General features: G+C 34.8%; 4 protein-coding genes across 5 annotated transcripts; all 4 read left to right on the forward strand.

Moving 5' to 3' along the window:
• Positions 1-3,230: 3,230 nt before the first annotated feature.
• On the forward strand, positions 3,231-4,435 carry LOC116128837 (protein PYRICULARIA ORYZAE RESISTANCE 21-like). Its single transcript, XM_031414603.1, has 3 exons — positions 3,231-3,387; positions 3,478-3,562; positions 3,663-4,435. The coding sequence occupies exons 1-3, from the start codon at positions 3,376-3,378 to the stop codon at positions 4,280-4,282; spliced, it is 717 nt and encodes a 238-aa protein (XP_031270463.1). The 5' UTR covers positions 3,231-3,375; the 3' UTR covers positions 4,283-4,435.
• A 6,705-nt stretch (positions 4,436-11,140) lies between these two features.
• LOC116128761 (protein PYRICULARIA ORYZAE RESISTANCE 21-like) lies at positions 11,141-12,204 on the forward strand. The gene is made up of 3 exons (XM_031414508.1): positions 11,141-11,176; positions 11,271-11,355; positions 11,455-12,204. The coding sequence occupies exons 1-3, from the start codon at positions 11,165-11,167 to the stop codon at positions 12,015-12,017; spliced, it is 660 nt and encodes a 219-aa protein (XP_031270368.1). The 5' UTR covers positions 11,141-11,164; the 3' UTR covers positions 12,018-12,204.
• Positions 12,205-13,448: 1,244 nt separating this feature from the next.
• LOC116128752 (disease resistance protein RPP8-like) lies at positions 13,449-14,908 on the forward strand. Its single transcript, XM_031414499.1, has 2 exons — positions 13,449-14,663; positions 14,861-14,908. The coding sequence occupies exons 1-2, from the start codon at positions 13,449-13,451 to the stop codon at positions 14,906-14,908; spliced, it is 1,263 nt and encodes a 420-aa protein (XP_031270359.1).
• Positions 14,909-14,926: 18 nt separating this feature from the next.
• Positions 14,927-19,979, forward strand: LOC116128863 (disease resistance protein RPM1-like). Of its 2 annotated transcripts, XR_004127823.1 has the most exons (3): positions 14,927-16,257; positions 17,203-17,253; positions 18,952-19,979. XR_004127823.1 is itself a non-coding variant. In XM_031414635.1 (2 exons), the coding sequence occupies exon 1, from the start codon at positions 14,931-14,933 to the stop codon at positions 16,233-16,235; it is 1,305 nt and encodes a 434-aa protein (XP_031270495.1). In that variant the 5' UTR covers positions 14,927-14,930; the 3' UTR covers positions 16,236-16,257; positions 17,203-18,833. The 2 variants fall into 2 exon arrangements, 1 of the variants encoding a protein (XP_031270495.1); XM_031414635.1 differs by lacking the exon at positions 18,952-19,979 and having other exon boundaries at positions 17,203-18,833.
• Positions 19,980-20,000: the final 21 nt, after the last annotated feature.

Consider the following 20,000-nt stretch of genomic DNA (forward strand, 5'->3'; position numbering starts at 1 on the left):
GCCATTTGGAGGTCATTAAGCCTACGTAGGTAAGAGAAGTGAGAACATCACCTGACAGCTGGGCTTTAATTTTGGAATGCACTCGTCTTGTAAAGTTGACAAAGAATAGAAATAAGACAATATTTTATTGGCTAATTTGGCAATGAAAGTCTTAATGAGACGGCATTGTAGTGTTGAAAAATCAGACTTACTTTTGACTCTTTGGAGCGTTTGGTTGGGGTTACTTAAAAAGATTATTGGGTTATATCATATTATATTACTTGATTATAATATTTGGTTATCAAGTAATATAAGATATCGATAATCTTTAAATACTAATAGTGGTTATTATTGGTAATATCAGAGGTAATATGATTACCTCTATTTTTTTAAGGTATTCTAAGATTACCAAAATTATCTTTGTTTGTTACAATTTTATCTTTTATTAATAACAGTTTTAGACAATAATACCCCTACTTTAAAACAAATTTACACTAATATTCTATTTCAATTTTACTTTTGTTTAATTAAAATTTTGGACAATAATGTCCTTATATTTAAAATAATTTACAGACCACCACTGTCACCCAACCACCACCACCATTGCCACCCAGCCACCACCGCCAACAGCGGGCCAACCACCACGGACCGCTGCCAAAAAATAGCCAGAGTCCCTAAAAAAGAACGAAATTCGGTGGGAGACTCCTGGAGGCTTCGATATGGCCATTTCTGGCCATATCAGGCCAGATCGATGGAACTGGCCGCAGCCATATCGGAGCCTCTTGGTCACGGTGAAGTTCTCACTAGGACTTTCAGAGACATCCAGCGGTGGTTCGCGGTGGCGGCAGGAGGTGGGGGTGATTTTGCCATGAATTAAAGTTTTATATAAGCGGGGTGTTTTAGCTAAATCTGAAATATTGGGGGTTAAAAAAATGTTGAAAAATTAATAATAAAAATAATATTATATTAACATTTAAAAGAGAGACAATTTAGTAATTTAAATAACATACCCACCAATTTATTTCTCATAACCAAACATATTAATATAACATACCCACCAATTAACCAAACGTATTTTCCTAAAGATTTTCAGTAATCTTTCAAGGTAATCTATCTTTCTAGTAATTTAATATTTTCAGTAATCTAATATTTTTGAACCAATCGCCCCATTAGCACTTTGCTTGGTAATAATTGAAGTCATTTGAATGTCTAATTATAAATATTATTAGATATTAACCGATAATTAGTTTAAAAAAAGGAAGCCCATAGTAAGGTTGCCAAGTGTTGAGCGTCTAGACTCTGGAAGACTATAAAATTAAAAATAGAAAAGAGAAGATAAGCCCTTCAGGACTCTTGTAATATCAAATCTTTATAGGATTATTATCCCTGAGGTAGTGGCAAGTTCGTAATTTTCATTTTAAAAGGTATCTTTTACATAAATAAAAATGATTTTTTATTAATTTTTAAATATAAAAAATAAAATTTTTATTCAATTCATTAAATTTAACAAAAATGTTCTTTATTTTAAAAAAATAGACTTAATAAGAGAAATAATTAATAAATAAAATATATAAAAATTTGTAATTTATTAATTAAAATTAAGATAGAAGATGAAATTTAACTCTCTAAGTATGAAGAGCTAAAATTACTCTGTAATTTATATTTAAAGAATAAAAAGTCTATTATTCTTACTTTCATAAATAAATTTTTTATAATAAAAAATTTAAATGATATAATATAAAAAATAGTAACCCTCTAAAGATACTTAAGGGTTATTGGATCGCTCCATTGCATTTACATCAGCCAAAAACAGTGTCCCTGTTTTCCTCAGTTTTGTAAGCAGAATGAATTATAGCGCCCCTGTTTCCATTGATTTGGTCAGTTTTATTCTATGAACTTGCATCTGCATGTACTTGATTTAATTGTTTTATGTCATGAGTTTTGCCTATTCCATTTTCTTTTTGTTGGCTTAAAGATATTTTCTTTCTAAATCGGATTGTACAGTTTTAATATCAAGAGTTTTCAACGAAATAGAAATTTAAATACTTAGTTTGGCAGCTGAGAAATTGTGGGACAAGTTAAAGAATGTGTATAACTGTTCTACTAGTTTTGGATTTTTTTTGCAAGTTTGTACTGTAAAATGACTTCGCCAATACAATGCAGATTACTATGGACCGCCAAGATGTTATTGCGGATATAACGGGAAGCCGGTGGATGATAGCTGGGGTGGCGGTGGCGGTGGCGATTGTTACGGAGTTAATAGATGTGATTACTTAAGCGAAGAGAATCCTAATGCAGTTTGCAGAATCATGTAAAAGTAATGGTGGTGCACTGCATGCATGAGAAGCTAGGTGGTTTCCTATAATAATACTAGATGATAGATTTTTTGTATTACTTCTAGTAGATTAAAGAGACATATACATATACTTTCTATATATGTAAAGGTAATAAAGATTATATAGATTTGTCGTTTCTCATTAAAAATATTTACGATAATCATTAATTAAACAAAATCATTTTTAAAATTAAATTCGTGTAGAACAAAGATGTATTGAAAACATGAAGAAGGAAAAGGATTGATAGCGATAGGGATCGATTATTTTGGCTTCGTTGATTCGTCAAATTACGGAAAGTGATGCGTTTGGTTGCTATCAGGATTGAATTTGATTGGTAAAGGTTCAATGCACTACAGCCAGCAAATATTTATCCGAATTTAAAAGAAATTAATGCTATGAAATTGGATCAAATTAAACTAAGAGATATAATTGCCATTTCAATCTCTTTGTACCACCCAAATGCCGATACCTTCCAAACTTTTACCTAATTTAAATCAAACCAACCCCATTTTCATATTCTATCATGGATTCTATGGGGAAGCTTTAAAAAGGTTGCATTGGGTTAGGCTATTAATTTTATAATCCATGACCTAAATTCCTACACCGACACTGTTTCTGATTGAGTTCTTGATCCATAGCACCAGGCCTCGGGACACTTGTATGGTTGGCAATTGTGGGTACCCCAGAGATTATTATTATTGTTATAGATTTATATATAATTAAGCTGCTTCAATCATTCAAAGCCAGCCCATGAATACGTAATGAGCCAGTTACCAGAAATGGAGGAAGCTAGTGGACAATCTTTGGTCGCATGAAATTCAATTTCTGTTACACGTGTCAGCATCATAGTGACTATTGTTGTACAGAGATCAAACTCTTACGTCTTCTTGATATTAAAGACAATTTTATATAATTTTACAAAGGACCATAAAACCTCACGGGTGCTATATTAGTTGTCTTACTCTTACTGTCCTTTTAATTCATCGAACTCGACTCAATAATATTCTGAGAACGAGGTCCAGAGTTCAGAATCAGTTCTGAGCAACCCCACTAGCCAGCCATGGGAGAGACGGTTTGCACAATCTTATCTTTCTTATAATGTAACCATGCCCATCTCATTTATTTGTTTGTTAATATATATCTTGATTGTTTAATGTTGCAGAAAGTTGCGATGATGAGGTTGAAGGTTGACCTTCAATGTGAGAAGTGCTACAGGAAAGTGAAGAGAGTGCTGTGTAAATTCCCTCGTGAGTTATCTTTAATTCTGTTCATCTATTCTCTTTTTTGATGAATTTGAAGTAGGTGTTTAATGTAGAAGGAATGTTTGATTTTTGTGAACAAGATCAGAAATACAAGACCAGGTGTATGACGAGAAGCAGAACACGGTGACGATCAAAGTGGTGTGCTGTAGTCCTGAGAAGATTAAGCAAAAGATTTGCTGCAAAGGTGGTGATTCCATCAAGAGTATTGAAATTCTACCTCCACCCAAGCCTAAAGAACCTGAAAAGCCTAAAGAGAAACCAGCGCCGCCAAAACAGAGACCAATCGAACCAATTCAGGCACCACCCATAGGCAAGCCCCCGACTGAGCCACCGCCAGAGAGAGAGAGGCCAATCAATGCAGAACCCGGACCACGCATACCCCCGACCACGACCGAGCCACCACCAGCACGAGCAAAAGCAGAGCCGCCAAAACAAGGCAAGCCTATTGTTACTTTTGTTGACCCACCGGCACCGGGCTTCCCCCCACCGGCTTATCAGAACACGGGTGCAACGTGTTGCAGGGAATGCTACGAGGGGCGTGGAGGAGGGCCATGTTACCAACTAGATTACTATGGAAGGCCAAGATGTTATTGCGGATATAACGGGAGGCCGGTGTATGATAGCTGGGGTAGCGACAGTTACAGAGTAAATAGATGTGATTACTTCAGCGAAGAGAATCCTAATGCAGCTTGCAGAATCATGTAAAAATAACGGTGGTGCACCGCATGCATCAGAAGCTAGTTGCTTTCAATATGTTATGTTGTCTGGTGGCATTTGGGTATTTTCTGTTTTGTTTTTGTTAAAGAGAGTGTTATCAATTATCTAATTAAGTACTTGATGAATGATTGCCTCCATTAATACTTTTCCATAGTGCATTTCCTTTTCCTCCACTTTCTAAATATTTTTCCTCTTTTGTATTACTTTAGTGATGTGTACCATGATTAAAGAGATGTATACTTTCTTGTAAAGTTGACAAAGTATAGAAATAAGATAATATTTTATTGGATCTTAAATCTTAGTGAAACGACTATGAAATTAAATACAGAAAAGAGAAGATAAGGCCTTCACGACTCTTGTAATATCAATATTTATAGGATTATTATCCCTAAGGTCTGAGATATAGTGGTGTCACCTTAGATGTACAAAAAATTGTCCTTTACCCCTACATTTAATGATCGGAAAACCAGGAAACGAAAAGCTAAAATTTATTCACTATTTGGTGTGTGGTGGGATGGCAAAGAGTGAGTTACTGAGAGGTCCTATCATATTTGTTACTTATCTGACCTATTAGATTTATAGAGTATTTAATAGACCTTAAAGATTAATTGAGGTACGCGTATACTAGATTGCATCTTGATTATCCAAAAAAAAAAAAGCTAAAAAAAAGATACAGTAATGTCACCTTAGATGTACAAAAAATTATCCTTGACCTCCACCTACATTTAGTTATCGGAAAACCAATAAAGGAAAAGCTAAAATTTATTAACTATTTGATGTGTAGTCGGATGACAAGACTTTAGAGTCAGTTATCTAAAGTTCTTATCACATTTGTTACTTATCTGACTCATTAGGTTTGTAAGCTATTTAATAGACTCTGAAAATTAATCGAGGTGTACGTATGTTGGGCCGTATCTTGATTACTAAAAAAAAAAAAAAAAACTAAAATTGCTCTTTTATCATTAGACCACCCAGTGGTGGTTTTTATTTTCTTTTTCTACTTTTGTGCCACTTGAATAATCTAAGGAATGGGTTAAATTAGAAGACAATGTGGGTTTGTAACAATGGTGTTGTTGAAGAGAAAACGCCAAATATGGTTGGTATATTGTGTAGTCAATCACGTGTTGAAAATGAATTGTAAGTGCCACTATGCCTGTGTAGTTTTTCCACAAAATTTGGCGTGAACCCTTATAATGGTCAAATGTTGACTACATTAGCATCAAATTAATATAGACCCTTGGATCATGGTTGATTGTTGACTTGACCTCGATTTAATGGTCTAGATATTTTTTTATGTAGCCAACAAGTGGACTCTGTCTCTTTAGAATATCATTCATAAAGTAGCTTTATTGATTTGATATATGGGACCCATTTCTCTATCATCGTTCAATTTGGACTCCCAAAAGTTTTGCTAGTCAACAAAGGCGTCTGTGTTCACACTTCTGTCCGACCCACTGGTTTCTTAACACGACAATCAAACATTGTATACATGATTATAAATCTTATCAATTAAGATGGAGTGAACAAGAAAAAGCTTTTGAGATATGGCAGAGATTCCAGTGAACTTTGCTATAGAAACCTTGTCTTCCTTGCTTATCCGAGAAACCAAGTTGTTGAGAAGTGTAAAGAAAGAAGTTGAAAGCATCAAAAGAGAATTGGAGTTCATCGGATCTTTCCTCAGGGATGCAGATACAAGGGCATCAGCCGAAGAAGAAGGAGAAAGCAATGGAGGTGTTGTAAGTACTTGGGTAAAACATGTAAGGGAAGAAGCTTATCACATTGAAGACGTCATACTGCCTCCAGGGGTTGTTTTTTGTTACTTTATGTATATAATTTTGTATTACTTTAGTGATGTGTAGTAGGTTAAGAGACATCTATATACTTTTCTATATATGTATAGGTAATAAGTTATATAGATTTATCTTTTCTAATTAAAATTTACGATAATCAATCATATTGTTAATTAAAGAAAATTATTTTTAAAGTAAATATATGTATCGAAAAGAAAGCATGAAGAAGGAACAGGATTGAACCAGCACAAACTCTCCTCTCACCATGTGGAAGGAGATAAGGATTTGATTTTTGGTTTGGTTGATTCTCAAATTCAGAAAGTGATGTGTTTTTATTACTATCAGGAATTGAATTGATTGGTAACGGCTAAATGCACTACAACCGCAAATATTTATCCGAATTTAAAAGAATAAATGTAACCCAATAATTTCCATACTAGCTATCAATGTTACAGTAATTGTGAGTAGGAGTTGGATGGATATCTCATTGTTGCTTTAAGGAACAAATTAAAAATTACAAATATTTTAATAAATAACGCTTTGTATTATTTTAGGCATTGACGCTAGCGATATTAGTTGTTAGTAAGAGTTTCAAATCCCCTTTGCATGCTTGATAGATAAATAGAGAGATTAGGTTTTTAGTCTTTTATGATTGGTATTTGTGATCTATTTTTATATCTATATTTCTAATGATATTGAAACTCAATGTTACAGTTTTTTCTCACAATCCCTGATGTGAATTCATCATTAGTTAGATTGTAAATAGATAGGCGAGAGAAAGATAAAACCTAACATTATTGCTTCGTTTGTTTTATTATTTCAAACCCTATTCCCTATCCTATTCCTAAATACATGTTTGTTAATTATTTGGGAAATACTATTATATTTTTAATTACTATTAGACCCCTTAAGTTTATTAATTTAATAAACACCCTAGAAAAAAAGTTTAAAAATTAACAAAAACACCCCACCCACCCATAGTTGCCAGATTCCACAACCACCATCGTGATTGTCGGAATCTGTCACAACGATGTAGAAACGATCGGACTGGCTGGTAATCACCGATCTGGCATTTCTGATCAAATCCACAGTGGATCTTGTAAAAAAAGCCAGATCTGACCGTCAGCGACGACCAAAGAAATGGTAGTTGTTGACGGTCAACGACGACCAAATCTTGACCATCGTTGACTGACAAAGTGGCCATATCTGGTCTTTTGCAGCTGTCGACGGTCAAATCTGACCGTAAATCTGGTTGGAAAAGGTCATATCGACGCACAACTGACCAGTTCCTATCGGTTTGTATCGTAACTTCATTTTCTGGCTAGATTCTGACAGTGGTGGCTGGAATCTGGCACTGTGAGTGGGTGAGGGTGTTTTGTATTTTATAAAATTTTATATATTGGGGTATTTAGTTTAATTAGTAACTTAAGAGTTATTTTTTGTAATATTTAAATTTTACTTGTAATACTTATCCTATTCAATTATCTAATATTATTTTTAAAATTCTATCCAAAATAACAAATCGCAGCCATTAATATTGTATACATTTGATCATGTGTCATAATTAAAAGTTCGATAATTTCGGGAGCCTTTGGAGGTCATTAAGCCTACGTAGGTAAGAGAAGTGAGAACATCACCTGACGCTGGGCTTTAATTTTGGAATGCACTCGTCTTGTAAAGTTACAAAGATAGAAATAAGACAATATTTTATTGGCTAATTTGGCAATGAAGTCTTAATGAGACGGCTTGTAGTGTTGAAAAATCAGACTTACTTTTGACTCTTTGGAGCGTTTGGTTGGGGTTACTTAAAAGATTATTGGTTATATCATATTATATTACTTGATTAAATATTTGGTTACAAGTAATATAAGATATCGATAATCTTTAAATACTAATAGTGGTTATTATTGGTAATATCAGAGGTAATATGATTACCTCTATTTTTTTAAGGTATTCTAAGATTACCAAAATTATCTTTGTTTGTTACAATTTATCTTTTATTAATACAGTTTTAGACATTAATCCCCCTACTTAAAACAAATTTACACTAATATTCTATTTCAATTTTACTTTTGTTTAATTAAATTTTGGACATAATGTCCTTATATTTAAAATAATTTACAGACCACCACTGTCCCCAACACCACCACCACCATTGCCACCCAGCCCCACCGCCAACAGCGGGCCAACCACCACGGACCGCTGCCAAAATAGCCAGAGTCCCTAAAAAAGAACGAAATTCGGTGGGAGACTCCTGGAGGCTTCGATATGGCCATTTCTGGCCATATCAGGCCAGATCGATGGAACTGGCCGCAGCCATATCGGAGCCTCTTGGTCACGGTGAAGTTCTCACTAGGACTTTCAGAGACATCCAGCGGGGGTTCGCGTGTCGCGAGGTGGGGGTGATTTTGCCATGAATTAAAGTTTTATATAAGCGGGGGTGTTTTAGCTAAATCTAAATATTGGGGGTTAAAAAAATGTTGAAAAATTAATAATAAAAATAATATATATTACATTTAAAAGACACATTTAGTAATTTAAATAACATACCCACCAATTTTTTCTCATAACCAAACATATTAATATAACATACCCCCCAATTAACCAAACTATTTTCCTAAGATTTTCAGTAATCTTTCAAGGTAATCTATCTTTCTAGTAATTTAATATTTCAGTAATCTAATATTTTGAACCAATCGCCCCATTAGCACTTGCTTGTAATAATTGAAGTCATTTGAATGTCATATTAAATATTATTGATATTAACCGAATATTAGTTTAAAAAAAGGAAGCCCATAGTAAGGTTGCCAAGTGTTAGCGTCTAGACTCTGGAAGACTATAAAATTAAAAATAGAAGAGAAGATAAGCCCTTCAGACTCTTGTAATATCAAATCTTTATAGGATTATTATCCCTGAGGTAGTGGCAAGTTCGTAATTTTCATTTTAAAAGGTATTTTTACATAAATAAAAATGATTTTTTATAATTTTTAATATAAAAAATAAATTTTTATTCAATTCATTAAATTTAACAAAAATGTTCTTTATTTTAAAAATAGACTTAATAGAGAATAATTATAATAAAATTATAAAAATTGTAATTATTAATAATAAGATAGAAGATGAAATTTAACTCTAAGTATGAAGAGCTAAAATTACTCTGTAATTTATATTTAAAAATAAAAGTCTATTATTCTTACTTTCATAAATAAATTTTTTATAATAAAAAATTTAAATGATATAATATAAAAAAAGTAACCCTCTAAAGATCTTAAGGGTTATTGGATCGCTCCATTGCATTTCATCAGCCAAAAACAGTGTCCCTGTTTTCCTCAGTTTTGTAAGCAGAATGAATTATAGCGCCCCTGTTTCCATTGATTTGGTCAGTTTTATTCTATGAACTTGCATCTGCATGTACTTGATTAATTGTTTTATGTCATAGTTTTGCCTATTCCATTTTCTTTTTGTTGGCTTAAAGATATTTTCTTTCTAAATCGGATTGTACAGTTTTAATATCAAGAGTTTTCAACGAAATAGAAATTTAAATACTTAGTTTGGCAGCTGAGAAATTGTGGGACAAGTTAAAAAATGTGTATACGTTCTACTAGTTTTGGATTTTTTTTGCAAGTTTGTACTGTAAAATGACTTCGCCAATACAATGCAGATTACTATGGACCGCCAAGATGTTATTGCGGATATAACGGGAAGCCGGTGTGATAGCTGGGGTGGCGGTGGCGGTGGCGATGTTACGGAGTTAATAGATGTGATTACTTAAGCGAAGAGAATCCTAATGCAGTTTGCAGAATCATGTAAAAGTAATGTGGTGCACTGCATGCATGAGAAGCTAGGTGGTTTCCTATAATAATACTAGATGATAGATTTTTTGTATTACTTCTAGAGATTAAAGAGACATATACATATACTTTCTATTATGTAAAGGTAATAAAGATTATATAGATTTGTCGTTTCTCATTAATTAAAGAATTATTTTTTAAATTAAATTCGTGTAGAAAAAGATTTATCGAAAACATGAAGAAGGAAAAGGATTGCTAGCGATAGGATCGATTAGTTTGGCTTCGTTGATTCGTCAAATTACGGAAAGTGATGCGTTTGGTTGCTATCAGGATTGAATTTGATTGTAAAGGTTCAATGCACTACAGCCAGCAAATTTATCCAATTTAAAAAATTAATGCTATGAAATGGATCAAATTAAACTAAGAGATATAATTGCCACTTCAATCTCTTTGTACCACCCAAATGCCGATACCTTCCAAACTTTTACCTAATTTAAATCAAACCAACCCCATTTTCATATTCTATCATGGATTCTATGGGGAAGCTTTAAAAAGGTTGCATTGGGTTAGGCTATTAATTTTATATCCATGACCTAATTCCTACCCGACACTGTTTCTGATTGAGTTCTTGATCCAAGCACCAGCCTCGGGACACTTGTATGGTTGGCAATTGGGGTACCCCAGAGATTATTATTATTGTTTATGATATATATAATTAAGCTGCTTCAATCATTCAAAGCCAGCCCATGAATACGTAATGAGCCAGTTACCAGAAATGGGGAAGCTAGTGGACAATCTTTGGTCGCATGAAATTCAATTTCTGTTACACGTGTCACATCATAGTGACTATGATGTACAGAGATCAAACTCTTACGTCTTCTTGAATTAAAACAATTTTATATAATTTTACAAAGGACCATAAAACCCACGGGTGCTATATTAGTTGTCTTCCTCTTACTGTCCTTTTAATTCATCGAACTCGACTCAATAATATTCTGAGAACGAGGTCCAGATTCAGAATCATTCTGAGCAACCCCACTAGCCAGCCTGGGAGAGACGGTTTGCACAATCTTATCTTTCTTATAATGTAACCATGCCCATCTCATTTATTTGTTTTGTAATATATATCTTGATTGTTTAATGTTGCAGAAGTTGCGATGATGAGGTTAAGGTTGACCTTCAATGTGAGAAGTGCTACAGGAAAGTGAGAGAGTGCTGTGTAAATTCCCTCGTGAGTTATCTTTAATTCTGTTCATTATTTCTGATCTGAGCAACCTCACCAGCCAGTCATGGGGGAGAAGGTTTGCAAAATCTTATCTTTCTTATCATTTAACCATGCCCATCTCATTTATTTGTTGGTTAATATATATACATCTTGATTGTTTAATGTTGCAGAAAGTTGCGAGAATGAGGTTGAAGGTTGACCTTCAGTGTGAGAAGTGCTACAGGAAAGTGAAGAAAGTGCTGTGTAAATTCCCCCGTGAGTGTCTTTAATTTTGCTCATCAATTCTCTTTGTTGATGAATTTGAAGTATGTGTTTAATGTAGAAGGAATGTTTGATTTTTGTGAACAAGATCAGAAATACAAGACCAGGTGTATGACGAGAAGCAGAACACAGTGACGATCAAAGTGGTATGCTGTAGTCCTGAGAAGATCAAGCAAAAGATTTGCTGCAAAGGTGGTGATTCCATCAAGAGTATTGAAATTATACCTCCACCCAAGCCTAAAGAACCTAAAAAGCCTGAAGAGAAAAAGAAAGAGCCAGCAGAGCTGCCAAAACAGAGACCAATCGAACCAATACAGGCACCACCCATAGGCAAACCCCCGACCGAGCCACCACCAGCACGAGCAAAAGCAGAGCCGCCAAAACAAGACAAGCCTATGGTTACTTTTGTTGACCCACCGGCACCGGGCTTCCCACCACCGGCTTATCCGAACCCGGTTGGAATGTGTTGCAGGGAATGCTACGAGGGGCGTGGAAGGGGGCCATGTTACCAACTAGATTACTATGGACGGCCAAGATGCTATTGCGGATATAACGGGAGGCCGGTGTGTGATAGCTGGGGTACCGATAGTTACGGAGTAAATAGATGTGATTACTTTAGCGAAGAGAATCCTAATGCGGCTTGCAGAATCATGTAAAAATAATGGTGGTGCACTGCATGCATCAGAAGCTAGTTGGTTTCAACATAGTTATGTTGTCTAGTGACTAGTGGCATTTGGGTATTTTCTGTTTTGGTTTTTGTTAAAGAGAGTGTTGTCAATTATCTAATTAAGTACTTGATGAATGGTTGTCTCCATTAATACTTTTCCACAGTGCATTTCCTTTTCCTCCACTTTCTAAATATTTTTCCTCGTATGCATTACTTTAGTGATGTGTACTAAGATTAAAGAATATAAATAATATAATAGGCCGAACGACATGCATTCTCCTATAGTTTGTCATAAAGATATTTGGTCTTTATGACAAATAGAAGAGAGAAGATAAGGCCTTCAGGACTCTTGTAATATCAATATTTATAGGATTATTATCCCTATGGTCTGAATATAGTATTGTCACCTTAGATGTACAAAAAAAATTGTCCTTAGACCTCCCCCTACATTTAATTATCGGAAAACCAATAAAGGAAAAGCTAAAATTTATTGACTATTTGATATGTAGGGGATGGCAAGACTTTAGAGTCAGTTATCTAGAGGTTCTACACATTTGTTACTTTTCCAACTAATTGAGTTTGTAGGGTATTTAATAGATCCTACATATTAATCGAGGTGTGTGTATGTTGGGCCGTATCTTGGTTATCCAAAAAAAAAAAAAAAGGCTCAAATTACTCTTTTATCATTAGGCCACCCAGTGGTGGTTTTAATGTTACCCCTGGTTAATAGTCGAGTAAATTCTCTCAGTGGTCACTACTATTACTGTTTGGGATAACTCGAACTCAAGATCTCATATTAAACTCTTTTACTCTTTTACCATCAAGCCACCAGTGATGGTTTTAATATTGCCTTTCGTTTGTGTATTCCTTTTCTTTTTCTTGATTGTTCTTCTCTCCTAGAATATAGAATTTAATTTTCTTACAACCATTGTGCCACTTGAATAATCTAAAGAATGGTGTTGTTGAAGAGAAAACGCCAAATATGGTTGGTATATTGTGTAGTCAATGACGTGTTGAACATGAACCGTTGAATGGAGTGTAACATTGGGTTTTGCATATTGGAATTAAAGTTGGTGGAAAGAATTGTTTGTAGACCCTTGGATCATGGTTGATTGTTGACTTGACCTCGATCTAATGGTCTAGATATTTTTTTATGTAGCCATAAAAGTGGACTCTGTCTCTTTAGAATATCATTCATAAAGCAGCTTTGTTGATTTGATATATGGGACCCATTTCTCTATCATCCTTCAATTCTTATCGTGGACTCCCAAAAGTTTTGCTAGTCAACAAAAGTGTCTAAATACTTGTGTTCACACTTCTGTCCGACCCACTGGTTTCTTAACACGACAATCAAACATTGTATACATGATCATAAATCTTATCAAATGAGATGGAGTGAACAAGAAAAAGCTTATGAGATATGGCAGAGATTCCAGTGAACTTTGCCATAGAAACCTTGTCTTCCTTGCTTCTCCAAGAAACCAAGTTGTTGAGAAGAGTAAAGAGAGAAGTTGAAAGCATCAAAAGAGAATTGGAGTTCATCAGATCCTTCCTCAGGGATGCAGATACAAGGGCATCAACCGAAGAAGAAGGGGAAAGCAATGGAGGTGTCGTAAGTACTTGGGTAAAACAAGTAAGGGAAGAAGCTTATGACATTGAAGACGTCATAGATGACTACATACTTAACGAGGCGAAGCAAGGTGGCAAAGGTCTCGCTGGTTTCCTTCATAAAATGTGTTGCTTCATGAATGAACTTAAGGTGCGTCATGGAATTTCATCTGAGATTAAAGATATCAAATCATCAGTTGCTGCTATAAAGGAAAGAGCAGAACGCTATAACTTGAGGCCCATAGATCAGGGAGATTTTATACCGCACGACTCTCGAGTTGAATCCTTTTTCATCCAAGACGCTGAACTTGTGGGCATCGAATCTGATAGAGACCAATTGATTGGTTTGTTAGTAAGTGGAACATCCGACCGTTTAGTGGTTGCAGTTGTGGGCGAAGGAGGACTTGGCAAGACCACTCTTGTCGGGAAAATTTATGAGAATGATAGAGTGAAGAAGCATTTCGATTGCGGGGCTCGGATCACGGTTGGGAAAGAATGCACCAAAATGGATGTACTAAGAAAAACTATACAAGCATTTGAGGGTGTGACAGGTTCTACTCATGGAGAGATGGACAAAATGGAAGAGAATGATCTGCTCGCCGCACTGCAAAGAGAATTAAAGGACAAGTGTTACTTGGTTGTGTTCGATGACGTATGGAAACTTGAATTTTGGGAATATATAGAGTATGCTTTAATTGAGAACAACAAAAGCAGTAGGATTATGCTCACAACCAGGAACAGGGACGTTGCTGAGCGGATTCCTCATGTTAAAATCCACAGGCTACAACCCTTACCTTCAGATAAGGCGTTTGAACTTTTTCGCAGAAAGGTTTTTGGTCCTCAGGGCTGTTGTCCCCTCGAGTTGGAGAAACTGTCTCATGACATCCTTCGGAAATGTGGAGGTTTACCACTAGCAATTGTTACCGTAGGTGGTCTTCTCTCAAACAAGAGCAAGGTTGCCTCTGAGTGGAAAAACTTACTTGATAACTTGGGGTCACAGTTGGGAAGCAATTCCCATCTCAAAAAAGTTTTATTAGAAGGTTATTATGGTCTACCTCACCATCTCAAACCTTGTCTCTTGTATTTTGGTTTTTTTCCAGAAAGTTACGAAATCAATTGTGCAAGACTGATTCGCCTATGGATTGCTGAGGGCTTTGTCCCTTATTCCCAATGTCCCACATCTGAACATTGTGCTAAACAATTCTTGAATGATCTCATTAACAGAAGCTTGGTTCAAGTGGTAGAGACGGATTTCAGTGGAAGATCACCTAGATATTGTCGGGTCCATGATCTGATGCATGAGGTTATCCGTGGAAAGGCCAAATATTGGGGCTTCTCTCATTTTGTGAACAGAGAACACTCAAATCTCTCTAGCAAAATTCGGCGCATTTCAATACAAGGAAGTATCGATAGTGTTCTTGAGAGCAACAAGGACTCAAAGATACGTTCTGTTTCTCTTTTCAATGTTGGTAAGATGCCTAACTCCTTCGTGACTACACTTATCATGGATTTCAAACTTATAAAAGTACTTGATTTTGAAGATAGTCCTATAGAGTATCTTCCTAAAGAAGTGGGGAACCTCTTTCATTTGCACTACTTAAGTGTGAAAAATACAAGAGTAAATGTACTTCCCAGGTCCATTGGTAAGCTTCTCAACTTGGAGACATTGAATTTGAAGCGATCTCTTGTGAGTATGCTCCCAGCTGAAATCAAGAATCTGAAAAAGTTGCGATATCTAGTGGCATACATTTCGGGCGAGTATTGTAATTATGGAAGAGTAGTGAAGATACCTGAGGGCTTTGGTTCTTTAATGGAGCTGCAGAAGCTATTTCTGGTGGAAGTTAACTTTAAGGAACTCAAAGAGCTTTCGAAGCTAAGGAATCTGAGAAAATTGGGAATTAGGGTCACAAATGGAAACGAGAAGGATCCATATGCTTGCATTGGAAATTTGGAAAAACTTGTATGTTTGTCTATACAGGTGACTAGCAGAGAAGAAATTCTTGATATAGAATCGATGACTTCTCCTCCTCCTTGTCTTGAGCGATTGCACTTAAAAGGAAATATGAAGAAGTTGCCCGATTGGATTCTTAAACTTGACCATATTGAAAGAATTAGTTTGGAATTGTCAGGATTAACTGATGATCCCCTTAGAGTCCTTAAAGACCTGCCTAATTTATTAGATCTTATGCTATGGGACACATGCCATGATGAGCGATTACATTTCAAAGAAGGTTGGTTTCCAAAACTAAAAATTTTGGAACTCGTTGACTTTAAAGGAGTGGAATTGATGATTATAGAGAAAGGTGCAATGCCTAACCTTGAAGACTTACGTATTGGATCATGCCCTCGATTGAAAGAGATTCCAATTGGAATTGAACATCTAAGAAACCTGAAGATTCTTGTGTTTCGTCTTATGTTGAAAGAAATTTATTATATGATAAAAGACGAGAAGTGGAAGGAAGTTACTCAACATATACCAAAAATCAGTGTCACTTTCATAATGAAAGGAAAAATATATTATCACACTACTAAGTATCTCTCGTCTGTCTTGCCTGTGGATTTTGAGAAATATATTAAAGAAGTGGAGCAAAGTACCTAGTCCTCTCATCTGTGAACAACAGGTATTCTATTTAAATTATATAAGACTTAGTGTGATCTTGATTTTATATCTCTTGTCCAACTTTAAAAGTCTTATAATTTTTTCATGGCAATGACTTGAGAGTGTTTTGATTGTTTGTTTTTTTTATTTTTTCAACACTTTCATTTAATAGAAAAAGTATAATTTTGTAATTTACTTCTAAAATCTGATTTTTTTTAAAAAAATTTTTTTATAAATAAACAAGTCTAATTATCTTTATAAATGTAAACTTAAATAAAAATATTAAAAGAACTCTACTAATTTATTTTATTTAAAACATTTTTTAAAATGAGTAATATTACACATACATCATTTTCATACAACATTTCTCATACAACATTATGTGGCAAGATATGATTGGCTAATTTAAAGTTAAAATTAAACTTTCATCCAATCACATCTTGCCACATAATGTTGTATGAGAAATGTTGTATGGAAATGATGTATGTGTAATATTATTGTTTTAAAATTGCCTTAATTATTTGATTAAGTTTCGATTGCTTGAATCTGGTACCGACAGATGCGTATCCCGTCGCCGATTTTTTTGGTGATATTAGGCAACTATATTGGTATTAAAATAATTCAAATTTAATGATCCATCTATATCTACAATTATTTTTTGCAATATATGCAACCTTTGGCTGAGATCGGACAGAGAAAGTTCCAGTGGTTGCACTTTCTCAATCAGATCCCAGGCAAACGCAATCAATTTTCCAGATTAAAATTAGATAGATAGATAGATTGTTAGAGACAATCATTTTAATATCAATTAAGTTGCCATAAACTGCTTGCTGCCACTGGATATTGATGACTAGTTGTTGAATTTCTAACGCATATTAACACTTTAGAACCGAATATCATGTGAACTATGATTTTTTGTTATCTTATAAATAACTAAGGTTTCTGTTTTTTCTATTATCATGAACAGAAGATGTATCTTGGATTGTGAGAAAAATCGTCCTCCACATGAATAAACCAGGTAATTTCAAGATTTTATGTACTTCTTTCTTGTGAATGGTGTGGTATTGGTGGCGATATCTGGCAGTGTGTGATTGTTGTATTGTCGGGGTAATGGTAGTAGAGACTAAGTATTACTTGCAGTTGTTCATGTAATATGTAAAATACGTTTGATTTAGCATGTTTCTTCAACTTTTGATTTGCTGATGTTATTGTAATGGTTGTTTCGTTTGTTAATTTACATCTACCATGTTGGGATTTTTCTCGTTCAATGAAAGTTTATCGGTGGCTACTTCCATTCGAAAGTATGCCACCTTTGCCAGTAGTAAATAGCTCTCCTGATTCACCATGTTTCCATTTATTCGGTCAGTTTTATTCCATGAACTTGCATCTGCATATACTTGATTTAATTATTTTATGTCATGAGTTTTGCCTATTCCATTTTCTTTTTGTTGGCTTAAAGATATTTTCTAAATCTTTAATATCAAGAATTTTCGACGAAATAGAAATTTAAATACTTAGTTTGGCAGCTGAGAAATTGTGGGACAAGTTAAAGAAAGTATATATCTGCTCTACTAGTTTTGGATTTTTTTTGCAAGTTTGTATTGTATATAGAAAAACAGAGTCCCCTGTTTTCCTCTGTTCCCTGTTAACCAAACCCTCACAAATTTCTCCCATCCAGAACATCTTCTAGTTTGAGATGGCTTGCCAGATGTGAGAGACCTGTACCTGGTGTTACTCACTCAACGATTAAAAATTTTGTCTTAAAGAAACATTCTTCTACAATAAAAGGTCTAACCGCAATGACATTATAGGAGACTATATATCCCCTGCACTAAATCAGATATATTAATTCATTATTAATCAAAAAGTAAGGTGCCTTGTTAAGACCACACTTGCCGATAAAGTTTTCCAAAGCGAAGCTGTGAAAAGGAACTTTGAATGCAAGGCTTGGATCAATGTTGGAAAATAATACACTAGAAAAGATAAATTAAAGACAATTATACAAGAATTTTACCGTCTAACAGGGTCCACTCCGGGGGGATAGAAAAAATGAATGAGAAGGATCTAATCATCACATTATGCTCATAAAACGGAACAGGGGCAGTGCTGGTTTCGTACCATTTTTAATCTGTCATGTTTGCATGCTTGAACCTTTACCTCATTACAAGGCATGGCAACTTTTTTGCACAAAGGCATTTGGCAGTGAGGTGGGTTCTCCCCCAGAATTTGAAAAATTGTCCCAAGACATCCTTGCAAAATGTGAAGGTCCACCACCAGCCGTGGTTGCGGTAGGTGGTCTTCTGTAAAACAAGATCTAGTTTGTCTCTGAATGGCAAAATTTATTTAATGTACTCGGATCAAAGTTGGGAGGCGATCCCATCTAAAAGATTGTAATAGAGTTTTATATGAAGGTTATTATGATGAGTAATACTGCACTCACTAATACTTCTCACTAACCATCTTACTAACCTTTGTTAAAATCACATATGGTATCTGAATTATGCATATAGTACCCATACTATACTTTAGGTTAGTATGCTAATTAGTAAAATTCGTTAAAATCACATATGGTATCTGTACTATACGTATGATACTCATATTATACTTTTAAGTTAATATACTAATTAGTAAAATGCGTTAGTAATTATAGTGTTACTCTAGTATGATCTACCTCATTGTCTCAAATCATGTCTCCTGTACTTTGGTTTGTTTCCAGGAAGCTACTCAATTAATTGTGCGAGACTAGTTCGCCTATGGATAGCTAAGGTCTTTGTCCCATACTCCAAAGGCTGCCATTCTGAGCAGGTTGCGGAAGATTTACTGAACAATCTCATCAACAGAAGCATGGTTCAAGATAATCTGTCAAGTCCATGATTTGATGCATGAGATCATACTTAAGAAAGACTGACTATTGAAATTTTCAGCAGATTATTATCTGTTGAACGACATAATGGATATAAGTTAGCTCAAGAAACTTAACTTTTCAACAGATAATAATCTACTGAAATTTTCTGTTTGCTTATGTTATTGTAATAGTTGTTTTGTTTGGTAACAGATACTGATATCTTTTCTTTCTCTTCGGATTGTTTTGCACTCTCTACGGAATCTTGTTAGTGGCTACTTTAATTGAAAGCTCAACGAAGTATGCACGTTCTTGTATGGAGTCGGGGTCAGATTATAATAGTTGGAATTGTCCTAGAGACACTATACAGTTTCTGCAATACGATTGTCCTTTGGGTGTAAGCCAGTGAATTGTTGGAGTTTCCTGAAGATGTAAAAGCTAGCCTTTGTCCGAGTGTTTATTGACCAACCCTTCAGAGTTCAGACATTTAATGGTCAATGTTGGACTGTGTTCAATGAAATAAGATGAAAATTTTGGGATATTGTGTGGGATGGTGGAGTAATCCCTAAATGGGTTCAACCCATTGATATTAACAACTACCATTAAGGCTTCAGCAGAATCTGGCTGTCGGCAAGTCCATATGGTGTACAGTATAGGGCCCGTATTGGAAGCATTCTCATTTCTCACCCAGCTGCATATCAGTCAAATTGATTCCAGATCCAGTTGAGCTCAAGGAATACGTTACTTCAACTTTATTTAATAGTTCAAACTTTCCCAACATAATACCATATCCATTGTTATATATTTATTTGGTTAGATATGTATGTGTTTTCAAAGTTGGCATATAAGATAGGGTCTCTTTTGAAAATTGATCTCCACACATTTATTTAATTATTTTTATGGGCTGGTTGAATAAATAACGT

The sequence above is a fragment of the Pistacia vera genome, unplaced genomic scaffold, assembly GCF_008641045.1.
Source record: "Pistacia vera cultivar Batoury unplaced genomic scaffold, PisVer_v2 Contig204, whole genome shotgun sequence".
Classification (NCBI taxonomy): Eukaryota; Viridiplantae; Streptophyta; class Magnoliopsida; order Sapindales; family Anacardiaceae; genus Pistacia; species Pistacia vera.

Bases quoted from the DNA above. Each gene is read 5' to 3' on its own strand.
- LOC116128837 (XM_031414603.1), top strand. The intron at 3,563-3,662 runs GTGAGTTATCTT...GAACAAGATCAG, and splicing joins AGTGCTGTGTAAATTCCCTC to AAATACAAGACCAGGTGTAT.
- LOC116128863 (XM_031414635.1), top strand. From the start codon at position 14,931: ATGCATGAGGTTATCCGTGGAAAGGCCAAATATTGGGGCTTCTCTCAT.
- LOC116128752 (XM_031414499.1), top strand. From the start codon at position 13,449: ATGGCAGAGATTCCAGTGAACTTTGCCATAGAAACCTTGTCTTCCTTG. The intron at 14,664-14,860 runs GTTTTATTAGAA...TCTCATTAACAG, and splicing joins GCAATTCCCATCTCAAAAAA to AAGCTTGGTTCAAGTGGTAG.
- LOC116128761 (XM_031414508.1), top strand. The intron at 11,356-11,454 runs GTGAGTGTCTTT...GAACAAGATCAG, and splicing joins AGTGCTGTGTAAATTCCCCC to AAATACAAGACCAGGTGTAT.